The 12,280-nt window shown below is 43.0% G+C and overlaps 1 protein-coding gene across 1 annotated transcript in view; it reads right to left on the bottom strand.

Moving 5' to 3' along the window:
* LOC144495221 (ufm1-specific protease 2-like) overlaps window positions 1-545 on the bottom strand; it is a 52,305-nt gene extending 51,760 nt beyond the window's left edge. Inside the window, exon 1 of the mRNA XM_078215289.1 lies at window positions 531-545. Coding sequence (XP_078071415.1) covers window positions 531-545 — 15 coding nt within the window. The remainder of the gene's footprint in view (window positions 1-530) is intronic.
* Window positions 546-12,280: the final 11,735 nt, after the last annotated feature.

The following is a 12,280-nucleotide window of genomic DNA, read 5'->3' as shown; positions in this document are numbered from 1 at the left end:
CAGTGGACACAATTACTTATAGTTTTATACCAAACTTCTTAAGTCTAACTTAGTTCCACATGCATACATTTGACTTATACCCTAAAATTTCCAGTCAGATACTTAATGAAAACCGAAAGAAACCAATCGGATTGAGTATTGTTCCAAAGATTCGTATTAGGATTGAGATTTATTTGGCCTTCTGGTTACTTCTGGCAAGGCTTTCCCTTCAAGTATTCTCTAAATGCCCCATGGTTGTAGATTCTTAGTTTAACATAACATAGCTACCATGGGTCAGAGCTCTACTGGTTCTAATGTTCTTTAACACTGAAATCTTGCCTATAGGAACTTTCTCTTTTTCTGCTCAGCTTAACAATTCCAGAATCCCAACTCACTCTCGCTAGAGTCCTTCAGTTATGGAGGGTTTTTAAACCCTTTTAGCCATCTCGAAGAATTTCAACTGAATTCTGCTAGAGAAATTACCTGCAGCTAGCTTGCTCTTCATTAAACCACTTGAATGATATATTCCCTGCAATAAGCTTTTTGTTTACCCTTTGCTTTTCCATTGTTTATCTCCTAAGCAACTCTGTCACATGATCCATTCCCAGAACAAGTTGTTTTTTTTTAATAAGAAATCATCCTTCAGATAAACCTAACTCTTAAAGAGAGAATCAACCCAACATAAAATATAGGTGTTTTCCCCCCAAGTAAGGATTTTTTTTCACAACCCTTTAAGATACCTACACATCTTAACATTATAAACATTTTAGCAAATATCTTATTGCATACAATACAGAATAGTCGCCTCCCCATACTTCAATCAAAATTCAAGTGTCCAACATCTCACAATCCCAGGTCCCTAATCAAGAGATGATAACATTTAAACAGATGGGATTATGTCCAAAACATTTAGCATAAGTTTATAAGTCTCCTTTAGGCTGTTATGAGTTAGAACATAGAACATAGAAAAAATACATCACAAACAGGCCCTTCGGCCCACAAGTTGTGCCAGTCATGTCCCTACCTACCTAGGCTAGGCTTATATAGAGGCTTACCTATAACCCTCAATCCTATTAAGTCCCATGTACTCATCCAGAAGTTTGCCTCCACCACCACTGACGGCAGCCGATTCCACTCACCCACTACCCTCTGAGTGAAAAACTTAAGCCTGACATCTCCTCTGTACCTACTCCCCAGCACCTTAAACCTGTGTCCTCTCGTAGCAGCCATTTCAGCCCTGGGAAAAAGCCTCCGAGAATCCACCCGATCTATACCTCTCAACATCTTGTACATCTCTATCAGGTCACCTCTCATCCTTCGTCTCTCCAAGGAGAAAAGACCGAGCTCCCTCAACCTATCCTCATAAGGTATGCCAACCAATCCAGGCAGCATCCTTGTAAATCTTCTCTGCACCCTTTCAATCATTTCCACATCCCTCCTGTAATGAGGCGACCAGAACTGAGCACAGTACTCCAAGTGGGTCTGACGAGAGTCTTATAAAGCTGCATCATTATCTCCAACTCCTAAACTCAATCCCTCAATTGATGAAGGCCAGCACACCATACGCCTTCTTAACCACCTCCTCTACCTGCGAGGCCGACTTAAGAGTCCTATGGACCCGGACCCCAAGGTCCTTCTGATCCTCTACACTGCTAAGAGTCTTACCCTTGATATTATACTCCTTCATCCCATTTGACCTGCCAAAATGGACCACTACACATTTATCCAGGTTGAAGTCCATCTGCCACTTCTCCGCCCAGTCTTGCATCCTATCTATGTTACTCTGCAGCTTCTGACATCCCTCCAACCTATCCACAACACCACCAACCTTCGTGTCGTCAGCAAACTTACCAACCCATCCCTCCACTTCCTCATCCAGGTAATTTATGAAAATGACAAACAGCAAGGATCCCAGAACAGATCCCTGGGGCACTCCTCTGGTGACCAACCTCCATTCAGAAAAAGACTCGTCTACAACCACTCTCTGCCTTCTGCAGGCAAGTCAGTTCTGAATCCACAAGGCAACAGCCCCTTGGATCCCATGCCCTCTCACTTTCTCAAGAAGTCTTGCATGGGGGACCTTATCGAATGCCTTGCTGAAGTCCATGTAAACCACATCTACTGCTTTTCCTTCGTCAATGTGTTTAGTCACATTTTCAAAGAACTCCACCAGGCTCGTAAGCTATTGAAGTTAAGCTATTGAATTAAATTGTCAAACTCTAGATAAGGCATCTGCAATCATGTTCTTCCTTCCTGCAACATGAATAATTTTAAGAGAAATTCTTGCAGCATCAGACTCCAGTGAAATAAACAGATTCTTGATCTGGAATTTGTCCAAAAGCACCAATGGATTATTGTCCATGTAAATCACAGTCTCTCTGGCATTTTCAGAAACATATATTTCTGACTGCTGAATTAATTATTTCTTTTCAACTATGGAGTACTTTCATTAACAAGGATTACATTTCCTCGAGAAATAATTGACCAGATGCTTTATTTTAGCAAAACGGTTGATGAAGGAAGGGCCGTGGATGTCGTCTATATGGATTTCAGTAAGGCATTTGACAAAGTCCCACATGGCAGGTTGGTTAAGAAGGTTAAGGCTCATGGGATACAAGGAGAAGTGGCTCGATGGGTGGAGAACTGGCTTGGCCATAGGAGACAGAGGGTAGTGGTCGAAGGGTCTTTTTCCGGCTGGAGGTCTGTGACCAGTGGTGTTCCGCAGGGCTCTGTACTGGGACCTCTGCTATTTGTGATATATATAAATGATTTGGAAGAAGGTGTAACTGGTGTAATCAGCAAGTTTGCGGATGACACAAAGATGGCTGGAATTGCGGATAGCGAAGAGCATTGTCAGGCAATACAGCAGGATATAGATAGGCTGGAAAATTGGGCGGAGAGATGGCAGATGGAATTTAATCCGGATAAATGCGAAGTGATGCATTTTGGAAGAAATAATGTAGGGAGGAGTTATACAATAAATGGCAGAGTCATCAGGAAACACAGAGGGACCTAGGTGTGCAAGTCCACAAATCCTTGAAGGTGGCAACACAGGTGGGGAAGGTGGTGAAGAAGGCATATGGTATGCTTGCCTTTATAGGACGGGGTATAGAGTATAAAAGCTGGAGTCTGATGATGCAGCTGTATAGAATGCTGGTTAGGCCGCATTTGGAGTACTGCGTCCAGTTCTGGTCGCCGCACTACCAGAAGGACGTGGAGGCATTGGAGAGAGTGCAGAGAAGGTTTACCAGGATGTTGCCTGGTATGGAGGGTCTTAGCTATGAGGAGAGATTGGGTAGACTGGGGTTGTTCTCCTTGGAAAGACGGAGAATGAGGGGAGATCTAATAGAGGTATACAAGATTATGAAGGGTATAGATTGGGTGAACAGTGGGAAGCTTTTTCCCAGGTCGGAGGTGACGATCACGAGGGGTCACGGGCTCAAGCTGAGAGGGGCGAAGTATAACTCAGACATCAGAGGGACGTTTTTTACACAGAGGGTGGTGGGGGCCTGGAATGCGCTGCCAAGTAGGGTGGTGGAGGCAGGCACGCTGACATCGTTTAAGACTTACCTGGATAGTCACATGAGCAGCCTGGGAATGGAGGGATACAAACGATTGGTCTAGTTGGACCAAGGAGCGGCACAGGCTTGGAGGGCCGAAGGGCCTGTTTCCTGTGCTGTACTGTTCTTTGTTCTTTGTTCTTTGTATCATCTTGTAATAATACATCTCCCACACTCACATCCTGGGCATTAATTGTTATCTTATATAGTTTGTTAACATTTGGAGTAGCTAATATTTCATGGTTCACTTATCAAGACAGCCTTTTATCAAGACACTGCCCAGTCATATTTTGCTTCTTCTTCTTCAACAGGTTTGACAATGGAGCAGATACTGCGCTGAGATTTGGGACAAATGTCAGTAAAGTCCACACATTCCAAGAAACTGCAGTATTTGTTGTTTGGTTTTAAGAACAGGAAAGTCCATAATTGCTTGATGTTAAGCTTTTCTGGGCAATTCTTCATTTTGTTATATAGCATGAGCCAGCTAAATAACCTTCACTTAAGCAGATTCATTTTTTGTCCAATTTATCACTAAGTCAGCAGTTTCCAACTCTAGCAATACAATCTTCAAGTGTAGGTGTAGGATAAGAATCCGTTTTTGTTATGGCAGTCACATTACAATAATTAATGCAAAATCTTTGGGTTCCATAAGGTTTTGGTACCATTACAACAGATGAACTCCAAGTGCTTTGACTAAGTTCCATTATATCTTCATCCAATATGAAGTCAGTCTTCTCTGACAACAGCCAGTTTCTCAGGGTTCAGTCTATAAAAATTTTGTTTAATGGGTAGAGTACTTCCTACATCTACATAGTACATTAGTAAAGAGGTTTGTCCAGATTGTCTCTATTCTTTCAGCAATTTGACTATGTCACTTTGTTTGATTCAGTCAGCCAGTTGTTGGGATGTATGTACCTGGCATTGCACCTGCACTGAAATGAATACATGGTGTTAATGTGCTCATAGAACTATACTGTCATTGCTTGCGCTAATGATGAATCATGCCATGCATCTGGGAGCTGGTCTAGTTGTGTGACATCATGGGGGAGAGAGGATTCTGACCTGCTCCCTTTGATGGCCATGCTTGTGCCTTTGAGCAACAGTGTTTTGAGTTTTGAACCAACCAATGCACCACCTAGGAGTCCCTCACAGTTAGTGCTTCAAAAACCACACTTTGAGAATCATTGTTCCAAATGACCAATGTTGGAGTAAACTTAAAATCAAGACTTTTTAAGCCATCATTGTGAATGTAAAACTTTTTAAGCCATCATTGTGAATGTAAAACTTTTTAAGACAAGAAAAGTTTTGTATGTGACTTTGCACTCTGTAGTTAACCACAAACAGTTGAGCCCTGACTAGTGACAAGCTGGGGTGAGCTATGTCTCATTTTAGTGTAAAAGTGCAAAGCAAGCAGGAATAGTCAGACAGCAAAGGACAGGAATAGTCAGGTACCTCACAGGCAGATGGCCTGAAAGGGGAACTGAAACAGTGAGGTATGATTCTTGTTTTCAACGAAATGTGATTGGGAGTTATTGATAACTAGCTATTGTCAAGGGGCCCAAGTGGCCAAAGTATGTAACCGCCTACGGCTTGATGCGAAACTGCCGATGTTTGCGATGTTTTAACGTATATAACTGCGCTTGCCGCCAAGCCAGATGGAGGAACTCTGCCCAGAGATCCTCCCGAAGCGTCGATTTAATAAACTGCGTGTTGAATCTCAAGTCTGATCTCCGAGTGGTGACTTTTCCCACAACAACCAAGGCTGCAGGTTTGGAGGGCACTGTTGAAGGATGAGGGAGACTTGGAGAAAATGTTTTAGTTTGTGGATGAATCTAAAACTTAAATATAAGATAATCAGCAATAAGTCTGATTATTATGGTGGCGCATTGGTTAATACTGCTGCCTCACAGCACCAGGGACCCAGGTTCGATACCCGGCTTGGGTCACTGTCTGTGTGGAATTTGCACATTCTCCCCGGGTCTGTGTGGGTTTCCTCCGGGTGCTCCAGTTTCCTCCCACAGTCCAAAGATGTGCAAGTTAGATGGACTGGCCATGCTAGAGTAAATGCATGGGGTTATGGCGATAGGGCCTGCGTGGGATTATGATCGGTGCAGACTCGATGGGCCAAATAGCCTCCTTCTGCACTGTAGGATTCTATGAAATCCATTAGGAATTCAGGAGCAATTTCCTTACCTAGAGACTGGTTAGAATGGGGAACATACTAACATAAGTAATAGTTCAGGTGAATGGCATAGATGCATTTAAGGGAAATTAGATAAACACATAAAGAAGAAAATAATAGAAGATGTCATAAGGCTAAGACTTCACTCTATATTTTTAATAAAATATGTGTAGATATCTTCTTGTCTAATTGCTAACATTTTAAAAGCTGGACAAAGACCCTTTTAAAATGGCTGAAGGTATGTCTGTCTGTGACTCATGAACAATAAGAACTAAAATAGCAAATTCACAGAACCTCACTCCTCGTTATCTCTAAAGAAACTGTAATAACCCAGTGGGCTGGAAAAACCAAATTCAAAATGAATTATACAAAGACCATCTACATTTCATAAGCCGGGCTTGGCCAACCAAAACGATTCATTTGTTAGGACAAGGGACCCTGCAACCTCCTGTTAAGGCATTGGAACATTAACAATCTCAGGGGCCCAGACAAAGGGTTAAGCCAGAGAGGTGAGGTGGGAATCATGTGACATTAACCCCTAGCTGATGGAATCAGTCATATTGCCATGTCATAGTGAAAAACCTCTGTCTGCCATGTTTCCATCTATCCTACAGCAGCTCAAGTTAGGGGTTCTGCAAGGTGAATGCCTGGCCCCATCTACACTGTTTCTACTGGACTTTTTGTACCATTGCTTAGGAGACTGATTCATTTCTGTGTGCCTATCTCATTGTGGAAGTTAACTTTATTGGAATTTTGAATTATCCAGCATCAGTTCAGCCTGCCAACTTCTGTGAAGGAAAACACTACTGGACCTTGAATCTGAACTCAGCACTCACATGAACCTTTTTTTGTCTAGTGGTCTTTAATCGGTAAATCTTTCCTTCTCTATCCCTCTTTTACTGTAGAGATGCACAAGGAGCTATATCGCAACACTCCTCTCACATTGAGTGCGTGTAATAAATAAACTAACCCTCGAATTCACCTATCTCAAGTTTGCTGTGGGGTTATTAATAGGAAATTGGATCATACCAAAACTGAGGGGGTTGGAAAACACCACTGTAGAAGTGCTGGATTCCCAAACACTGACAACAAAGACTTATAACAAACAAGTGCTCTGCCCATGCTCCAGGGAGAGGTTCCACGTTCCCGTCATGTGCCCTTTTCTGTAGCTGTATCATTACACCATCACGTGACTACTCAGTCTATATCTTCTCTGTTTAAATTGGGACAATTGGTGGTATTGAGATGTAGCAGTGTGCGCAAACAGTAACTATGTATGAACCCTTATATAACATACAGATTGAACAGGCTAACATACGTCATTATTTATAGGTGGTGAGATTCAGATTAAGCTGTTGCAGTTGGTATATATATATATATATATAGCCCATCGCATCTCCCTATTATTGTTATGCAAAGATGAGATTCGAAGGTCAATTGTAGACTAGATGGTGACATTATCCTGGAACCTTGAGTTGGGTTTGATCACATGCCGAGTATGCGGTTATGCCAATTGATTGTGCTGTCATTTCTCTCAGGCTGTTGTCCTTGGTGTACTCAGTGGGTGCAGGGCTCCATGGGTAGACCTCTGGAGGAGTTTGCATGCCCACTGGTGTAGGAGGCCTGTGCTGTAGGCCAGATGACTGAAGTGCTGTGGCATCTGTTGGTGCTGATTCTGATACCTGCAAGAGGTGACAGCTGTTGCATATTTAGTGGGAACCATCCGAGGTTACCACGTAACTGTTCGGTTGCAGGGCATGACTCTGTACCACTACCAACCTGTCATAGCTGCGAGCGATCTCGATCCTGACTGTTTGAACAGTTTTTAGAGGCCCAGGTTTGTGGACATTTCAATCATAGTGCATTTTGCTTCTCAATTGGTGTTGCCTTAGGGCATCATTCACATTGGTTTCATGTTTGGGCTGCAGCAGAGCCTTGGCGGTAATTGTGGTCCTGGTGCGCCTGGTGAAGAGTCATTGTGTTAATGAGGGCAGAGCTCGTCATAGCAGATTTTGCAGCTGTGGAGTGCGGAATAGTAATCTGTGCAATACAGGACACATTTCCCCAGAAGATGCTTAGCTGAGCATAAGACGATAAGACCATAAGACATAGGAGCAGAATTAGGCCACTCGGTCCATTGGGTCTGCTCCGCCATTCAATCATGACTGATATTTTTCTCATCCCCATTCTCCTGCCTTTTCCCCATAACCCCTGATCCCCTTATTAATCAAGAACCTATCTATCTCTGTCTTAAAGACACCCAATGACCTGGCCTCCACAGCCTTCTGCGGCAAAGAGTTCCACAGATTCACCACTCTCTGGCTGAAGAAATTCCTCCTCATCTCTGTTTTAAAGGATCGTCCCTTTAGCCTGAGGTTGTGCCCTCTGGTTCTAATTTTTCCTACCAGAGGAAACATCCTCTCCGTATCCATGCTATCCAAGCCTCGCAGTATCCTGTAGGTTTCAATAAGATCCTCCCTCATCTTTCTAAACTCCAATGAGTACAGACCCAGTGTCCTCAGCTGTTCCTCATACGACAAGCTCTTCATTCCAGGGATCATTCTTGTGATCCTACTCTGGACCCTTTCCAAGGCCAGCACATCCTTCCTCAGATCTGGGGCCCAAAACTGTTCACAATACTCCAAATGGGGTCTGACCAGAGCCTTATACAGCCTCAGAAGTGCATCCCTGCTCTTGTATTCTAGCCCTCTCAACATGAATGCTAATATTGCATTTGCCTTCCTAACCGCCGACTGAACCTGCACGTTAACCTTAAGAGAATCTTGAACAATGACTGCAAGTCCCTTTGTGTTTCTGATTTCCTAAGCATTTCCCCATTTAGAAAATAGTCTATGCCTCCATTCCTCCTTCCAAAGTGCATAACCTCACACTTTTCCACATTGTATTCCATCTGCCACTTCTTTGCCCACTCTCCTAACCTGTCCAAGTCCTTCTGCAGCCCCCCCGCTTCCTCAATACTACCTGTCCCTCTACATATCTTTGTATCATCTGCAAACTTAGCAACAGTGCCTTCAGTTCCTTCTTCCAAATCGTTAATGTATAGTGTGAAAAGTTGTGGTCCCAACACCGACCCCTGAGGCACACCACCAGTCACCGGCTGCCATCCTGAAAAAGACCCTTTTATCCTCACTCTCTGCCTTCTGCCAGTCAGTCAATCCTCTATCCATGCCAAGATCTTACCCTTGACACCATGGGCACTTAACTTATTTAACAGTCTCCTATGCTGCACCTTGTCAAAGGCCTTCTGGAAATGTAAATAAATCACGTCCACTGGTTCTCCTTTATCTAACTTCCTTGTTACCTCCTCAAAGAACTCTAACAGATTTATCAACATGACCTCCCCTTGACAAAGCCGTGCTGACTCAGTCCTACTTTATCAAGCACTTCCAAGTACTCTACGATCTCATCTTTAATAATGGACTCTAAAGTCTTGCCAATGACTGAAATCTGACTAACCGGCCTATAATTTCCCATCTGCTGCCTCCCTCCCTTCTTAAACAGCGGTGTTACATTAGCTACTTTCCAGTCCTCTGGTACCTTCCCTGTTTCTAGTGATTCCTGAAAGATCACCACCAATGCCTCCACAATTTCCTCAGCTATCTCTTTTAGAATCCGCCCATTCCACCAGGTCATTTAATTGTGGGTCTCGGGGGCTGCTCATGATATGCTTCAAGTCCCATGTGTGTGTAAAGTTTCAAAATTCATTGAGGATGAATTGGCAAGCGCTGTCTGTCATAAGTCTTTGGCGGATGCTGTGTGTGGTGAAGTGTCTCTTGAACTTGCGCTCCAAGGAGAACACCCGTGCTCCTGTGACATGGCCCTTTCACTCGGTCTATAACACCACTGCTAAAAAAAGGGGAAGCAAATCAAAGTACCTTTCTGTTTATGGATGGGCAGCGAGAGGAGAAAACAGCTGTTTAAATTAACCCCACCACACCCCCTCCCACTATCCCGTCGATAACAAACATTATACTGATAACATTAGATGAAGAGAATTGGATGGATGCTTGCATGGAGAGTAAACACTGGCATTGACCAGTTACACTGGGTCATTGTTGTGCATTTTAAGTAATCATACATATATATTAGGCACCCTCTTCAATTCTCTGCCCAAAAGTCCTAGGCAACTTTTTGCCAAACTACAGCAAAATGCCAAGAATTTTACCACAGGTAGGGCAAAGAGGCAGGCCCCAAATCTGTATCAGATGAAATGGGGATCGAACTGTTGGCACTCATCTGCTTCACACAGTAGCTGCTAAGTTAATTGGGCTAACCGGTCCCATTCAGCACCTGAGGGATTAAAATGTAACGCATAACAGAGACAATCAATCTGTTCAGTTTAGGTGAATTGTACTGAAAGGACTGCACCAAGTGGAGCTTGTTTGAGCAAACACAATAATGGTTTGACATGTTAATCAACCTAAGGCCTGTTACTGCAATGCAAAAATTCTATGCTGTTGCAAGGCAATTGATTGGTTCAAACCTAGTGTGAATGATAGGGTGGTGGTAAGAGAATTCCTGTCACAGAGCTCTAGGTAAATAAGACCTTTCCAAAATCCATATCTCGATTTGGTAAATTGATTTATCCAGTCCACTATTCATACAGAAAAGAGAAAATTCACATTGTGGCTCATAATAAATTCCAATGGCCAGTTAGCAGAGTGAGTGTACTGAAAACAGGAAATACTGGAAATATTTCATGGTAGCGCAGTAGTTAACACTGCTGCCTCACAGAGCCAGGGACCCACGTTCAATTTCGGCCTTGGGTGACTGTGTGGAGTTTGTGTGTTCTCCCTGTATCTGCATGGGTTTCCTCTGGGTGCTCCAGTTTCTTTGCACAGTCTAAAGATGTGCAGGTTAGTTGGAATAGCTACTAAAATTGCCCCTTAATGTCCTATGATTTGTAGGTTAGGTGGACTAGCCACAGTAAATGCATGGGATTATGGGGCAAGGGTTGGGCTTGGGTAAGATGCTCTTTCAGAGAGTTGATGCAGACTTAATAAAAGCAAATTATTGCGGATGCTGGAATCTGACTTTGACAAAGGGTCGTCTGGACTCGAAACGTCAGCTCTTTTCTCTCCTTACAGATACTGCCAGACCTGCTGAGATTTTCCAGCATTTTCTCAGTTGGTGCAGATTTGATGGGCTGAACGGCCTCCTTCTGCACTGTAGGGATTCTATCGTTAAAGGGTCACGGACCTGAAATATTAATTGCTTTTCTCCCCACAATTACTGCCAGCCTACTGTGCATTTCCAGCACTTCTGTTTTTTCCAACACTTCCCATTTTCATTTCAGATTTCCAGCAGCTGCAATATTTTGCTTTTGGGACAGGTTAATTGTTCTGAGATATGATTCCAGGACACTATCGTTTATTTAAATATTGTAATTTTTTTGATCTTCTGAATTGTAGTGGGCGTGAGATGCACATATGGGGGCAACAGGTAACACAAGCTGATAACATTATAGTGTGATAACCCAAAGACATGACATCAAATTTATGTCAGAGTTTTTGCCTACAAAGAGTGATTAGAATTTGGAATGGGCTTGAGGCTGATAAACTTAAATGATCCCTTGCCAAATGAAAACTTTGCTTTCTCACATCTCCCATCAGGTAAGGAGACACATAGTTTGATTTTCAGGAGGATTTCTCTTCAGGATGCTGTGATGCATGGATTGCATTTTTCCCCCAAATGAATAAGGGAAGATGAGTTAAACGGTCTTTCCATTCACTTTTGTCATGGCCATAATTGGCCTATTTTATATCATCTCCAGTGTTAGAAGAGTTAAATCATAACACATTGTTTGTATCTCCTTAAGCAGAGAATAATAAGGAGTCAGTTAATTGACATGTTTCAGATGATTAAGAGATTTAATAGGATTTGGGCGGCACAGTGGTTAGCACTGCTGCTTCACAGCGCCAGGAATCCGGGTTCGATTCCCGGATTGGGTCACTGTCTGTGTGGAGTCTGCACGTTCTCCCTGTGTCTGTGTGGGTTTCCTCCAGGTGCTCTGGTTTCATCCCACAGTCTGAAAGACGCACTGGTTCGGTGCATCGGCCATGCTAAATTCTTCCTCGGTGTACCCAAACAGTAACCGGAGTGTAGCAGCTCGGGGATTTTCACAGTAACTTCATTGCAGTGTTAATGTAAGCCTACTTGTGACGCTAATTAATAAACTTTTAAGGGTATATTGTGAGAAATTATTTCCTCTGAACAAGGGGGCATAACCTTAAAATTAGAGTTAGTCACTTCAAGGCTGATGTCACTTCTTCACATAAAAAATAGTAGAAATCTAGAACTCTCCCTTCCATCAAGCTGTTGAGATTGAGGTCATTTGAAAATGTCAAAACTAAGATTGATTTCTTTTTTTTTTAAGGACAAATAGTAAAGATTACCACCTAATCCAAAGCATGTAGATGGAGTTAACACAGAGATCAGCCATGATCTAATTGAGTAGGAGAGCTGACTTGAGGGCAGAATGACCGTCCCTATATTTCTAATATTCCTCTGATTACATAACTTGAACTGCACAGACATA

The sequence above is a fragment of the Mustelus asterias genome, chromosome 6 (assembly GCF_964213995.1).
Source record: "Mustelus asterias chromosome 6, sMusAst1.hap1.1, whole genome shotgun sequence".
In the NCBI taxonomy this organism is placed as follows: Eukaryota; Metazoa; Chordata; class Chondrichthyes; order Carcharhiniformes; family Triakidae; genus Mustelus; species Mustelus asterias.
The sequence above is the reverse complement of the archived record's forward strand: the minus strand, read 5'-3'. Positions and strand labels throughout refer to the sequence as shown.